Below are 15,381 nucleotides of genomic sequence, written 5' to 3' on the forward strand. Positions count from 1 at the left end.
TTGGTGAAAGCAGTGGTTTCCTGACCATTAACCAGGCTGGCACGAATGAACGGGAGGACATTGTTATTATTATTAGTTTAATTTGATTAATTCTTGTGTCTAAAACAAAATGAAAAAAATCCTTGTTAAATTGTCTTCGTCGGAGTCAGACTCTGAAGTCGCCACCGAAGAAGACGAGGAGGGGAAAATGTACCAGTGTAAGTTCAAACAAGCAAACCGTTAGTTAAGTTGATTATTTCAAGTTAATATGTTAAAACCAAAAGACAAATTAATTTTAACGGTAGAAATACCTGTTAGACAGCTCAAAATGGAAAATGTCACTCAAGGAAGTTCTTTAAAAGTGTTATATTATCATAGAATCACAAACAAGTACATTTTATTTAAGAGTATTTTAAAGTTAATCAATGTTGAGCCATTGTGTGTGGGTGTGTGTGTTTGTGTGTGTGTGTGTGTTTCAGTGATTTTCGACATGAAGATGGAAGATGAGAAGGTGAACAAAGAGGAGGTTCAAACCCCGTCCAGGTGTGTGTACTGTGTGTACTGTGTGTACTCTGTGTACTCTGTGTACGCGAGCCCCCTGTATCATAACATTGTACATTTACATAAATACTTCAGTAGCCTAAAATATTGGATATACTTCCTCTTTACTTGAGTATCTTCATTTTCTGCTACTGCGTACTTCTAATCCTTTGCCTATGTATTTTAAAAAAAAAATTTGGTTCTTTTTTAGACAATAACAAGCCGCCTCAACAAACCAGTTACTGACGAGTGTTTTCATGAAGCTAAGATGTTTTTTTTCTTCAACAAAACATAAACCACCTCAATAAAAAAAGATGTTTTCCTGTTATAATGACGTGTGAAGGATCTTCGAGCCCGTTGGTCTGAAACTGGTCTTGACAGGAAAAGTGTGAGCGCTAAAAATAGCTCCAGTCTCATTAACACATCCACACCACACACCTTGTATGTGCGACCCTGATGGAATTCAACTGTTTACTTTCCATCTTCTGACAAAAACAAGATTGCATTTTTGATTTATTTATATTTTCCCGCCTCTCACAGTGTTCGTTTTGCCCGTCGGGTAAAAAAAAATATGAACGCGGCGCCATTTATCAAGAACCCACTTCTGTCAAAATGTAGCTCTGAGATATTCCTCTGTGGTTCATTTTTATTTATTTGTGTGTGTGTGTGTGTGTGTGTGTGTGTGTGTGTGCGTGTGTGTGTGTGTGTGTGTGTGTGTGTGTGTGTGTGTGTGTGTGTGTGTGATATATTATAGTCTTGCATACAGAAGGTGCATTTTGAGAAAGAGGTTATTAGCGCTCCGCCGCCAACAAACCATTTTTCTTAGTGTTTTAAATTGGTGTGATGATGATGATGATGATGATGATGATGATGATGATGATGATGATGATGAAGGCGACCGGGTTGCTCTTGTTCCTGCAGCTCTGGCCGCTCACCTGTGCAGGTGACCACTAATGATGGACGGGCCCATGCGATCCGTAAGCCAGACCCTGGTGGTCAAAACACACACACACACACACACACACACACACACTACAGATACAACCTTTTTCTCTTATTCTACATTATTCTTTTTCTTTCTTTCTGCACATTAACTGGCCTTCACAGCGTCTTATAAGAGGACAAAACATCCCAGAACACACCAGGGACTCATTGGGGAAAGAACTGATGAACATTCAGCCTAAAATAAAAGTTCAAACAGATCATTTAATACAGAGGATGTACATTAACATGTCACTGGTTACATGGTCGCCAGTTGAATGCCTCCTGAGTGAATAATGCTCTCACACTAAAGTTGGAGGTCGAGTCTCCACGACGAAGAAGCGACGAAGACAAAGAGACGTGAACCTTCAGGACGGCGCCCGAGAGAAGCCCTGGAGGAAAGTCGGTACGGAGTTTGTGTCTGAGCCTTCAGGGGTTTTGTTTCCACGGTGCAAACGTGTCGCTCATTGTCGCTCATTGTCGCTCATTGTCGCTTCAGGCGCCCGCCTCTCCGACTTCTTCAACTTCGGCTTCAACGAAGCCAGCTGGGTCGACTACTGCAAGAAGCAGAGGGAGCTGCGAGCCGCCAAGACCAGGCTGAGCGTCCCCACCGTGAGAGACCGCTCAGCGGGATCCGAACCACGAGGACGCCGGACAGGAGCCACAGCTGATGCTGCTGCTGCTGCTGCGGGTTTCATCTGTGAGGAAGAAGTCAGTGAAGACCTCAGTAGCACCTCAGTAGCATCTTAGTAGCACCTCAGTAGCATCTTAGTAGCACCTCAGTAGCATCTTAGTAGCACCTCAGTAGCATCTTAGTAGCACCTCAGTAGCATCTCAGTAGCACCTCAGTAGCATCTTAGTAGCATCTTAGTAGCATCTCAGTAGCATCTTAGTAGCATCTCAGTAGCATCTCAGTAGCATCTCAGTAGCATCTCAGTAGCATCTTAGTAGCATCTCAGTAGCATCTTAGTAGCATCTCAGTAGCATCTCAGTAGCATCTCAGTAGCATCTCAGTAGCATCTTAGTAGCATCTTAGTAGCACCTCAGTAGCATCTTAGTAGTTAAATTTTCTTGAATAAATTGTATTTTCTGGTTCTTGTTGCTCTGAGTTTGTTCTGGTGGTTGAATGCTCTGACTGTAAGTCACTTTGGATCAAAGCGTCAGCTAAAGGTAACGTTGTTGTTGTTGTTGTTGTTCCCCTCAGCTCCAGAAGAGGCGCTCTGCTCACAGAGAGAACTCCTCCTGTCCGGCTTCCTCCAGCAGCTCGTGTGCAGCAGACTTCAGGTTGGTGGCAGCTGCCATCGCGTCTCTGTGATGAAGACGAGCTCAGCACGTTAGCGTCGTAGCCGAGTGTCGAGGGAGCGGAGACGCCTGCTGGAGGCTCAGCTTCAGCTTCAGCTTCAGCTTCAGCTTCAGGCTGGAGGAGCCGTTTCATGACATCATTTGACACGTTCATATTTATTATTCAATTAAACTCAATTCGTCACACGTTATCCTCAGAGGGCTTCACAGTCTGTGCACATGCTTCCCCCGTGTCTCATCATCATCATCATCATCATCATTTCATCCTGTTTGAGAATTCAACTCAGCTACAGTGAAATATCGCAGATTACAGATTAAAATATGAACCATCGCTGCGTTTAGGAGTCGGAAACTGAAGCTTTGAAGGCACGACTGTACTCCCTATCCTCACTCCCTATCCTCACTCCCTATCCTCACTCCCTATCCTCACTCTCTATCCTCACTCCCTATCCTCACTCCCTATCCTCACTCTCTATCCTCACTCCCTATCCTCACTCCCTGCCTCCTCACTCCCTATCCTCACTCCCTAACTCCTCACTCCCTGTCAGTGCGTCGCCCTCTGTAGAGGTCAAGAGGTCACGCTGGTCTGAGCGCTGCGTGACGTCGTGCATCAGCCAGATTCTGAGTGGCAGAAGCTGGCTGAGCATGCAACACACACACACACACACACACACACACACACACACACACACACACATTGATGCATTGAATGAGGCTCTGGTAGCGCGGACGTCTCACGCTCGCTTAAAGACCTTTTTTTATTTGTTGATCTGCAATTTGTGTGTGTGTGTGTGTGTGTGTGTGTGTGTGTGTGTGTGTATGTGTGTGTGTGTGTGTGTGTGTGTGTGTGTGTCCTCCCCCCACAAAGCTACTGTGCTGCTTGTTTCCTGGTGTGTGTGTCAGGCAGCAGAGGAGACATTCAGCTCGGAGCTTTTCTCCAGTAGATGAAGTCGTTGTTCTTTCTCTCCTCCTGCATGTTTCCTCTCTGCTGCTGACTAAGTCCTAGTGACAGAAAGAGGTTATTGTCCCATCTGTGTGTGTGTGTGTGTGTGTGTGTGTGTGTGAGGCTGTTTTGTGGAGATGACCCAGATAAGGAGCTTTAATGCGTTAATGGAGTTGAGGGGACTGAGATTAGGACAACGTCCCGTTTTAAATGTTAAAAAATAATGTTTTTACATAAGTGCACATCAGAAAGTGAATATATATTTAAAAAAAAGATCTGCTATTTTTGGACACTGTGTAATAATTTGTCATGTGACCTGATCACCAGATGGCCGATTGATCCTCCTGCTGTGATGGATGCAAAGGAAGGCCTCCGGATCCTCAACTACTCTCAGGTAGAGCGAGTGTGTGTGTGTGTGTGTGTGTGTGTGTGTGAGCAGCTATTAATACCTGCTTCCCTGCAGGTGGACTTGTCCCCGGAGACGGACGGCTCTCCTCTGAATCCTCCGTCTTCAGGTCTCTTTGCCTTCGTCCCTCCTGCACGTGAGTGAATGTTCTGCAGCTGAAGGTGAAGCCTCGTGTGAGGGCGGAGGCACCAACGGGCTCTCTCTGTGGATGTTGAGGGGCCACTGGGGGCCGATGGAGGCCAACGGGGGCCGCTGGGGGCCGATGGAGGGCGGTGGGGGCTGATGGGGGCCGATGGGGGCCGATGGGGGCCTATGGGGGCTGATAGGGGCCGATGGGGGCCTATGGGAGCCGATGGAGGCCGCTGGGGGCCGATAGGGGCCGATGGGGGCCGATGGGGGCCGCAGCTGCACCAAGGACGAATAGATCTGACCGTGTTGGTGAAGTCCTGTGATAATAAATAATCCTGTGGCGCTGGAAGGACAGAGCAGTGTGTGTGTGTGTGTGTGTGTGTGTCTCCCTGCAGCCAGGTGTGTGTGTGTGTGTGTTGCCGTCCAGGTGTCCTCCTCAGACTTCCTCTCGGTCTCTGCGGTGGATCAGAGGAAGAGCTGCACATGGATCTGATCTTCAAAGGTTCCAGAATAGAAGCTTCTGCTTCCAGAACCTCTCGTCTCCTCATGTGAGGCCGTTCGGCCGCTGAACGCGCGCCAGAGCCGCTAACGCTAACAAAATATCAAACATCCGGCCGACGGCCGCTTTGAACCGCGGACTCCGGCTTTGAAGTGTGTTCACGGGCTTTTATCTGAGCCACGCCCCCTTTCTGTAAGTTATAGGCCCGGCCGGCTTTTGTGATGCAAATGTGTGAAGATGCTAAAAATAACACGAGGCATGAAACAGAAAGAGCTGGAACAGAGAGGGACCAGGAGAGTGCTGAACAGACCCATGAGGGAGTCTAACCTGGTCCTCTGTAGTCTCAGTGTAGTCCTGGTCCTCTGTAGTCTCAGTGTAGTCCTGGTCCTCTATAGTCTCAGTGTAGTCCTGGTCCTCTGTAGTCTCAGTGTAGTCCTGGTCCTCTGTAGTCTCAGTGTAGTCCTGGTCCTCTGTAGTCTCAGTGTAGTCCTGGTCCTCTCTAGTCTCAGTGTAGTCCTGGTCCTCTCTAGTCTCAGTGTAGTCCTGGTCTTCTAGACCACGCTGCAGTAAAATTAGAGGTTTTCTAAAGGGACCCTGGTGCTCAGAGGCACTACCTCTTTAGTCCACAGGGGGCGCCAGAACCAACACCACATGAAAGTTCCTGGTCGTGGCTGTGAAACACAAATAAGATGAAGGCTTTGTCATCGTTTTAATCACATCACAAGTCTGCAGCCGGTATTGATTTCTGGAGGTTAGCAGCTGGTGGCTCTGCTCTGCAGGCGGCGGCGGCGGCGGCCATGACGGGACAACAGTGCAGCAGGCGGCTCGATGTGAACCGTCAGCTGCATCGCTAACCCTCCGGCCCGCAGCTCTGTGAAGCATTAGCGCGGGAGAGAGAGAAGCGCCGCGCTAGCACAATCTGCAGCGATTAGCCCTCAGCCATTAGCGCTCCCAGACGCTGCCAAGGCCTCATCAAACACTCTCTCCACAGCGCCGCAGGTAGCAGCCATTACTCACTCGCTGCTGGGCTGAGGGGCATGCGTGTGCACGAGCTGGTGGATGCACCGTGCACGCAGGAGAATCACTTTTCAACAATCATAAATCTAGTATTCATCTCGTGCAAATGACTTTACTTTTGTTCGTTGATTCGGTGCGACCCCCGCGGATAGCGTCGTAAAGATCTGCAGCTGCCAGACTCCATTTAGAAAAGCTCTGATTTTCACTAAGCGCGGTCCTGGTTCTGGTTCTGGTTCTCCTGTGCCCCCCTTTCCCTCCAGCGTCCCGGGTCTCATAACGAGTTCCTTCCCAGTGACTTTGATCTATCTGCTGTGGATCCTTTATGCACGTAGCACGTCGTCTTCCGCTTTGTTTTCTGGAAGCAAATCGCCTGAATCCCCCCAGCGCGACACCTGAGGCCTTTCTCTGTGTGTGTGTGTGTGTGTGTGTGTGTGTGTGTGTGTGTGTCTCCCCTCGGGGGGTCCCAGGTGTCTGAAGTATCAAAGGCCTTTGCCGGGTCGCTCTTCATCGTCCTCGCTGCTCACTGGGACTCGTATTTGCAAAAGGAAGGAAGATGTTCTACATTTCACTGACAAAGCGGGCTTGAACTCCCGACAGCTCTTATTATTCTTTCTCCTGTTTCAACCATTTATAGTGCGTGTGTGTGTGTGTGTGTGTGTGTGTGTGTGTGTGTGTGTGTGTGTGTGTGTGTGTCGTGCGTGCGTGCGTGTGTGTGTGTGTGTGTGTGTGTGTGTGTGTGTGTGTGTGTGTGTGTGTGTGTGTGTGTGTGTGTGTGTGCGTGCGTGCTATTGAAAACTGCCCCGAGCCGCTCTCACGTTAGGGGTCTTTATGGCAAAAAAGAACGGGATGGCATCCAGATGTGAATGTGTGTTTTTGCCTCTTCAAAGGAATCTCTTCTAGCCGAGTGTGTGTGTGTGCGAGTGTGTGTGTGTGTGTGTGTGTGCGTGTGCGTGTACTCGGTGCACACTAAGTGTGCGATTCTGAACTGATTGTGTTGCTCGGTCACGTAGAGCTTGTAGCATTATTACAAGTGGACCATTAGCTGTGCAGGCGAGCGTTTTATCGGCGGAGGAGACGTTAGCAGCGGTGACATTTTGAGGATGATCTCATGTCTTTAAGAGGAGCAGCAGAGAGTTATGAGGTCACACTGCTGGGGATGCGTTCCTGGTTTTTGTTCCACGTTGTTAACGCTGACACACGTCTCACACTTCATGTGTCTCCTTATATATCGACCTGGCGTCCAGGATGCATTCGTCTTTGGCGTTTTGAGAACAGTGAGAGGCAATCGATTGAACATTCAGTGATGGAACATTGAAATATCGCTAATGCGTTATGTATCATGGGCTGCATGTTATTGCCCCTCATTTTAATATGTTAAAACTAAGAATTGGTTTTCAATTTCTCAAAAAATCAAACCTGGCAACCCTCATGTTTATGCAACGTGACTCACTCATCATGTCTCTTTTTTTTTACTCGCAGTTTTCCGTTCCCAAGAAACGGTTTCTTCCTCCCATCTCGTGGACAGGTGAGTACATTTAATAATAATAATCTGTACCAGGTCTTCTGGTTTTGTCTGTGGTTGTATAGAAGTCTATGCTTCATGTGTTAAAGCTGCATTCTCCTCTGGTTGTATAGAAGTCTATGCTTCATGTGTTAAAGCTGCATTCTCCTCTGGTTGTATAGAAGTATATAATAGTAGTAAATTATGGTCATTTAGAGTCAAACAGACCGTAAAGCAGGGGATGCATTAGGGGCGGGGCTACGAGGTGATTGACAGGTCGACACCAGAGACGTTGCAAAAAAAACAAGATGGCGACCTGAGAAACTCGAATCCTCAAGCCAGCGTGTGTCCGACTTCACCGAGGCTGTGGGGTCCGGCCCGGCGGCTCCGGTGTGACGGCGAAGGCCGAGCCGTCAGCCTGAGCCGGATCAGACGGCGCCGCGGCGCTCTGCGGCCGGACCGATGGCCAAATAAGGCAGAAGACGAGAAGACGGCGACCTTGTTTGTGTCTGTTCATCAGCCGCCAAGGCCTCCCCTCCCCCGCTGCCGGGTCACGACCCGTCTGCAAACACACTCCCACGTCTCGGCTCTGATTTACGCTCCTGCTTGGACTCACAACTGGACCCTGAACGCAGCACCTCCAACTGGACCCTGAACGCAGCGCCTCCAACTGGACCTGAACGCAGCGCCTCCAACTGGACCCTGAACGCAGCGCCTCTAACTGGACCCTGAACGCAGCGCCTCTAACTGGACCTGAACGCAGCGCCTCTAACTGGACCCTGAACGCAGCGCCTCTAACTGGACCTGAAGCCAGCGCCTCAAACTACAAGCTGAACCTTTAATCGGCCTCTAAACATCCAACTCTTCCTGTGTTTGTGTCGGTTGTTCACGGAGCCTTGTTGGCTCGTGATTAAACAAACAGCTTTTCTCCGGTTCGACTGCTTTTCTTTCCCTCCGTGATTCCATTTCTCTTTTCATTTTCACAAACGTAGCTTCAGACTGGGTCCCGGCGGCGGCGCGGTGCCGCTTATCTCCGTTTAAAGCGGCGCTCGGGTTGAGAAGACTCGTTCAAACAGCTAAACGTGGAGCCGAGGGCCTCGAGGCCTCCGGCCCCGCAACGCCATGCGGGGAGCCAAGAGTACCTGCTGCTCCTAATATCCCCGAGGGAGGAGCGAGTGTGTGTGTGTGTGTGTGTGTGTGTGTGTGTGTGTGTGTGTCAGAGAAAAGTTTAAAAAGGAAATGATTCATGGAGCGTTCGGGGGAGACGGCTGGCAGAGTTCACAGGAACAGTTAGTCCCTGAAGGATGAGAGGATTTTGGCGGATGGAGCGAGATGTGAAGAAAAACATCCTTTAGGACGGAGAGAGAGAACGCAGGGACTCACGGAGAGAGAGAGAGGGAGAAGAGGGGGAGGAAGAGACAGAGAGAGAGAGAAGGGATGAGAAAAGAGATGATGATGATGATGAAGGGACAGAGAGAGAGAGAGATAGGGGAGGGAGAGACAGACAGAGCGAGAGAGAGAAGGGATGATGATGATGAAGGGACAGAGACAGAGAGAAGGAGAGAGAGAGAGAGAGAGAGAGAGAGAGAAAGAGAGAGAGAGAGAGAGAGAGAGAGAGAGAGAGAGAGAGAGAGAGAGAGAGAAAGAGAGAGAGAGAGAGAGAGAGAGAGAGAGAGAGAGAGAGAGAGAGAGAGAGAGAGAGTTGGTTTGTTGACTAACGTTTTAAAGCTGATTTTGCTCGATGCCATCTTGGAAAGACGTCCCGTCGCCATTTTGTTGTTGTTGTTGTTGTTTTTTGCAGCAAATGAACAGAAAGCAACAGAAATAAAATGTCTGTTTGTTTTCAGTCCAAAAATAAAAATGGAATCATCGAGTCCAACCAGAGAAAACACAAGATGTTTGAATCACAAGCCAACATCGCTCCGGCTCCTGCGTCCAAAAGGTTCAAGGGGAAATAATTGCATTTGGCTCCAGACACACAGGAAGTGCTGAACGCCAGCCTCTAGAGAGGAGTCAAGGCGGTTTGAAAGTACACAACGAGACACAAACAGTTCATTGGCGTGTCCGAACACTCGTCCTTGACCCGGCGACCTGATGATCCCTTTGATGAGGTTACTGATGGAGCCGTGAAGACAACCGGGCCTCCGGGCGTGAGGACGCCCGCTAACTCCGCCCGCTAACTCCTCCAGCCCGTTGCTGCAGACGCCTGCACATCGTCCGGCCCGTCGGCGGTGAGCAGGCCGGCTCGCCGCTCAGGTGTCGTGTTTCCCCGCCGGCCGGCAGCTCCTCCAATCACAAAGAGCCTCTCCAGCGCCGCTGCGCTCCAGCAGCATCGATAACAGCAGAGAGAGAGAGAGAGAGAGAAAGAGAGAGAGAGAGAGAGAGAGAGAGAGAGGAAAGCTGGCCGGGTCCGTGCTGACGGAGCGCCGCCAATGATTGGACCCGCTCAGTACGGCACGTTGGCTGAGCTTCACACACCTTCTGCTCACTCGGAAGCTTTCAGTTGGAGGATGGCGTCGGTCCAGGCCGCGTGCAGGGGTCAAGAGGTCAAGAGGTCAAGGGGTCAAGAGGTCAAGAGGTCAAGGGGTCAAAGGATGGAGGGTCAGGATAGTAGCAGCAGAACGTCCTGCACGTCTTCCTCGTGGCTCTGGCGAACGCGCGGCACTTCAAACCCTCTCCGCTGTGCTTTGATCATCAAGAACATTCCTTGTTTTCATTCATTCGATCTGTTTCCTTCCTCATCGACACCGATGAACGTCTGCCAGGAATCTACATGCAGAGAGACTGTGGAGGGTTCACTCCTCATGGATGTGCGCTGCTTGTAGAGGCTTCGACGTGTGACTCCACGGTGTATTAACGTTGTTGTTGTTGTTGTTGTTGTTGTTGTTGTTGTTGTTGTTGTTCTCTGCAGCGGACGCTCTCAAGGCCTCGAGGAACCTTCAACTCCTCTGGACCAGCGCTCACGAGGTGATCGTCTACTTCCACAAGCACAGAGTGCAGCGTCACTATGTAGCCTCACCATGTAGCCTCACCACGTAGCCTCACCGTGTAGCATCACCGTGTAGCGTCACCGTGTAGCGTCACCGTGTAGCGTCACCGTGTAGCGTCACCGTGTAGCATCACCGTGTAGCCTCACCGTGTAGCCTCACCGTGTAGCCTCACCGTGTAGCGTCACCGTGTAGCCTCACCGTGTAGCCTCACCGTGTAGCGTCACCGTGTAGCCTCACCGTGTAGCCTCACCATGTAGCCTCACCGTGTAGCCTCACCGTGTAGCCTCACCGTGTAGCGTCACCATGTAGCCTCACCGTGTAGCCTCACCGTGTAGCCTCACCGTGTAGCCTCACCGTGTAGCCTCACCGTGTAGCGTCACCGTGTAGCCTCACCGTGTAGCCTCACCGTGTAGCCTCACCGTGTAGCCTCACCATGTAGCCTCCCGGCTGCATCGTGGCTTTTAGACGCAGACGATCCATCAGGATTGAAGCTTCTCGGTTTTCCGGCTCCTCCAGTAAGTTCCGTGAATCTCCAGCTCTGGACTGAAAACACGTTTCATTCAGCGCGATGATGGGATTTGGCTCTGAACGTCTTCCAGACGGATTGATCTACATTTAGAGCCTTTTGAAGGCTGTGATTATTTTTAGGAAGTCTTTTTATCCATATTTTATTTTCGGTACCTGGTAGCCATCAGAGTTCATGTCCTAAACTCAGAGCGGTGCAGCTGCTGCATCCAGGGCATGAACATGGACGCTGCTGCGTTTGCTTCCTGTCAGGTGCATCATCCTCAGAGGGCGTGGCATCAGACGCCGGCCGGGCGGACGCCGCCGCGAACCGGGAGCCCGTCACCCGGCAGGAACGCCGAGACCGCCACCCGGCCGGAGAGAGGGTCCGGGCCCGACAAAACGCCAGAAGGAGAGACGGCCGACGGCGCTCCTCCTCACACAGGTGAGTCCCGGCGTCTGAAGGTCAGTTTGCTGAAGGTCGTCCCTGGTGGACCGCGTGGATCCAACATCAGACTCACTTCCCTCTGCAGCGTCTGCAGAGCAGCTGTGGCCTTCTGGATCGACAGAATACATCATATAATGTAGTGCGTTGGTTCTGATCCAGACACCCAGTCTGTTTTCATCTCCTTCAATATGTTGCTCCCTCCTTATCACACACGCACACACACACACACACACACACACACACACACACACACACACACACACACACACACACACACACACGTACATGAGATTTGCTTTTTGAGTGATGGGAAGCTTCAAAGGAAAGCCAAGAACAGAAGAAAGAAGCGGATGAGGAAACGTCTGTTCGCCAGGTGAGACGGGAGGAGAGGGCGATGTGTTGCGATGTGTTGTGTTGTTGCATTGCGATGCTGCGTTCCGATGTTGCCTCACGATGTAGCGTTGCGTTACACAAACCTAATCTTCTTTCTAACCAGGACCGAGTAGCTTTGTTGCCTAAATTGAAGCCGTGGTTTCACAGCATCGACCTCGTAGCGCTGTGGTGTTAAACGTATATTTATAACACACATTTTTGTCTGGTGTAGTTCGCGGGAACGTCCGAGTGCATCGTGTTCTGACCCGTTGGGCGTCACCGACCCGGACGCTGACCTCAGATCAGAAGTCGGGATGTTTCCAACGGTTCAGCCCGGCTGACGTTGTGTTGAAAGCTGCGACGTTGTTGACGACAATGAAGTGGAAAAGTCCTGCGGGTCAAACGAGGGAAGTGAGGACGCAGCCGGCCGACACACACACACACACACACACACACACACACACACACAGCGAACGCTCAGGAGATCAGATACTCATCGGACCGATAGATTTGTTCTATTCCTGTCGCGTGATGCTCACACTCAGGTCGACGTGTCGCCCTCCATTCTGGTCACGTGATCACACACACACACACACACACACACACACACACACACACACACACACACACACACACACACACACACACGCTCACATGTACAGGTTATGTGTTTTGTGTTACATTGATTTATGACTCTGCTCGCAGGCTATTTTTAGACGGATGCTTCATGTGAACAGATGCTCTGATCTCTGAGGTGCACGTTGACACCAAAGCGTCTCTGAAACACATTTTTGGGAGTTTCACGCACTTTGAATACGTTATTCTCTGCCTCTCTGACGTGAACTATTCGTTTTCGGATCCCCGTCTCCGGGTTGATAAACGGCGTCCGCGCGCCGCCAAGAGAAAGGTGCCTTTAATTGAAACCGCCTGCGGTTAGCTTGCGCGCCGGCCCGCGCGCATTAGCGCGTTTCATCTGGGAGATAATGGAGCGGAGGAGCTCGGTGTGACGGGGGAATTAAAAGGATAATTGTCTCGCTGCTTAAACGCGGCCTAAAAGGCTCCATTAGGAAACGCCGGCGGGGCGCAAATATCTCCACGTTAGCGAAGAGTTCAAGCTGAGCGAGAACAGGAAGTGATGACTGAGGAGTGATGCAACAGAACCAAACGAGTGTTGAGCAGTCCGGTTCTGCTGGCGTCAGAGCACGACGGAGGTCCTCTTGTTCCGTGCTCGTGGGTCCGGCCTCCTGCAGCGCCGGCTTGTGTTTCCGGTCCAAACGGCCTGGTTCCTCCTCTTCCTCCTCTTCCTCCTCTTCCTGCCTTCCTGTAGTAAACATGCAGCGTCGCTGCCTCTGTTCTGTGAGGAGAAGCTTTTACCTTTTGTTCCTTTTTGCAGGTTTAAATTGACACAAAGCGACAAATTTAGTTCAATTTTGCACTCGCGCTTCTGCAGTAATAATATCTCTCATCGCGGTCGAGTCAATTTGAGACTTTGCGGTTGTTTTGTGTCTCTTTGTCGTCGTTTTGTGTCTCTTTGTAGTCATTTTGAAGAGGAAGCTCGACTCAGTCCTTCATCACCTCGTTGTGTTCACATGCGTCTGACGCACGTTTAGACGATCTGCGTTCAGACACAATGCATCATGGGACGTGTCCGAGTTACCGAACCAGCTCTCATTTAGTAGAATCTCCATCTTGATTGTCTGTCATGTGTTCATGTAACGCCTGATCACCACAGAGCAGGAACAGCAGGCCGTGCAGCCGGAGGGAAGCTGGGTTTCATAAAACTGTCCCACCCCTGGAGAATAAAACCCCAAAATGTGAATCAGCTCTCTCTCTCTCTCTCTCTCTCTCTCTCTCTCTCCCTCTCTCTCTCTCTCTCCTCCATGTGAAGCTCCTGCTGCTGTTGAAGCTCTCGGCTCTGAGCAGAAGAACAAATGTAGAGATTTGAGCCTCGAGTCTCCAAATATTGAATCTGTTCCACTTTACACAACGTCTCTGGCCCTGAAGCTCTCTCTCTCTCTCTCTCTCTCTCTCTCTCTCTCTCTCTCTCTCTCTCTCTCTCTCTCTCTCTCTCCCTCTCTCTCTCTCTCTCTCTCTCTCTCTCTCTCTCTCTCTCTCTCTCTCTCTCTCTCTCTCATCACTACTGTCCCTGTGAAGTCGTTGGAGCTGGATGAGGTTTTTTAAGTCACGTTGTTCAGCAGGAGGCTGAGCTGAAGGTCAGGGCGATCACTTTGTGCCGCGGTGGAGATGTAAATGTGGAGAAGACACTCGAGGTGCGTTCAGGTGCTCTCTTCAACCGTCTGTACTCAGAGTGTCCCCGTGTTGTGTAACGACCAGCCGAGCAGAAAACTCTTTGTGGTCGTTTTGAGTCTCCTGAGTCTCTTTGTGGTCATTTAAGGTCTCTTTGTGGTCATTTTCAGTCTCTTTGTGGTCATTTAAGGTCTCTTTGTGGTCATTTTCAGTCTCTTTGTGGTCATTTAAGGTCTCTTTGTGGTCGTTTTAAGTCTCTTTGTGGTCAATTGAAGTCTCTTTGTGGTCATTTTAAGTCTCTTTGTGGTCGCTTTAAATCTCTTTGTGGTTGTTTTGAGTCTCCTGAGTCTCTTTGTGGTCATTTTAAGTCTCTTTGCGGTCGTTTTAAGTCTCTTCGTGGTCATTTTAAGTCTCTTTGTGGTTGTTTTGAGTCTCCTGAGTCTCTTTGTAGTCATTTTAAGTCTCTTTGTAGTCGTTTTAAGTCTCTTTGTGGTCGTTTTAAGTCTCTTCGTGGTCATTTTAAGTCTCTTTGTGGTCGTTTTGAGTCTCCTGAGTCTCTTTGTGGTCGTTTTGAGTCTCTTTGTGGTCGTTTTGATTGTCTGAACATATTTGGACGACTATAATCAAGAGGATGCTCTCCGTGGGATCGTCTGTCCAGTAGCTTTTAGACCTCGGGGCGTTTAAAGGGCTCAGCCTCTCAAAACTCTTTCCCTCCTGTTTCATGAGCAGTTAACGTACAACAGAAAAAAACATGATGTCTTTCAGAGTGAACCGCGGTTTCACCAGAGAAGGAGAACGAGGAGAACGAGGAGAAAGAGGAGACAGAGGAGAAAGAGGAGAAAGAGGAGAACGCCACGGAGACAGGAGGCCCAGAGACGACGACATGCAGAACTCCTCCTGCAGGTGCAGCAGAGACACAACGCAGGACACACACATGTTCAAAGCTCTTCCTGTCGTTTTGTGTCTCTTTGAGTGACATTCTGCAGATGAAGACCTGGAGGCTGCTGACGCTTTGTCCCGCCCAGTCATCCCTGCACACGCTCGCAGCGCTCATGGGAAACAGAATGACGTCGCGTCTCTGTCCTCAGCGTCAGCAGCAGGAGGAGCAGGAGGAGGCGCAGCCGGCTCAGGAGGCTCACGATGGACGCCGGCGAGGAGCACGACGCTCAGAGCGAGGCTCAAAGAAACAGGAAGGACGAGGAGACCGACGACGAGACCTATGAGGAGATCGACCACACGACGCCCATTGACCAAGAGGAGAAGTAAACACACTCTTTGTGGTCGTTTGAGTCTCTTTGTGGTCGTTTGAGTCTCTCTGTGGTCCTTTTGTGTATCTTTGCAGTTGTTTTGAGTCTTGTGTATCTTTGTAGTAGTTTTGCGTCCCTTGTCGGTCCCCTTGAGTCTCTTTGTAGTTGTTTTATGTCTCTTTGTAGTCGTTGCGTGTCTCTTTGAGTGACGTTCTGCAGATGAAGACCTGGAGGCTCCTGCCAGCTTGGGCCCAGTCGTCCCGTTCAGTAATCCAT

The 15,381-nt window shown here is 50.2% G+C and overlaps 1 protein-coding gene across 1 annotated transcript in view; it reads left to right on the forward strand.

The window, feature by feature from the left end:
- fip1l1a (FIP1 like 1a (S. cerevisiae)) overlaps positions 1-15,381 on the forward strand; it is a 15,642-nt gene continuing 261 nt past the window's right edge. Inside the window, exons 1-13 of the mRNA XM_068592697.1 lie at positions 1-197; positions 459-522; positions 1,441-1,496; positions 1,814-1,906; positions 2,000-2,211; positions 2,705-2,784; positions 4,073-4,139; positions 4,209-4,287; positions 7,276-7,321; positions 10,209-10,264; positions 11,065-11,236; positions 14,624-14,761; positions 14,947-15,120. Of these exons, the coding sequence (XP_068448798.1) occupies positions 110-197; positions 459-522; positions 1,441-1,496; positions 1,814-1,906; positions 2,000-2,211; positions 2,705-2,784; positions 4,073-4,139; positions 4,209-4,287; positions 7,276-7,321; positions 10,209-10,264; positions 11,065-11,236; positions 14,624-14,761; positions 14,947-15,120 (1,325 nt within the window). The 5' untranslated portion in view covers positions 1-109. The remainder of the gene's footprint in view (positions 198-458; positions 523-1,440; positions 1,497-1,813; positions 1,907-1,999; positions 2,212-2,704; positions 2,785-4,072; positions 4,140-4,208; positions 4,288-7,275; positions 7,322-10,208; positions 10,265-11,064; positions 11,237-14,623; positions 14,762-14,946; positions 15,121-15,381) is intronic.

The sequence above is a fragment of the Clinocottus analis genome, unplaced genomic scaffold (assembly GCF_023055335.1).
Source record: "Clinocottus analis isolate CAN_PGR_092001 unplaced genomic scaffold, fCliAna1.0.p SCAF_28, whole genome shotgun sequence".
Taxonomy (NCBI): Eukaryota; Metazoa; Chordata; class Actinopteri; order Perciformes; family Cottidae; genus Clinocottus; species Clinocottus analis.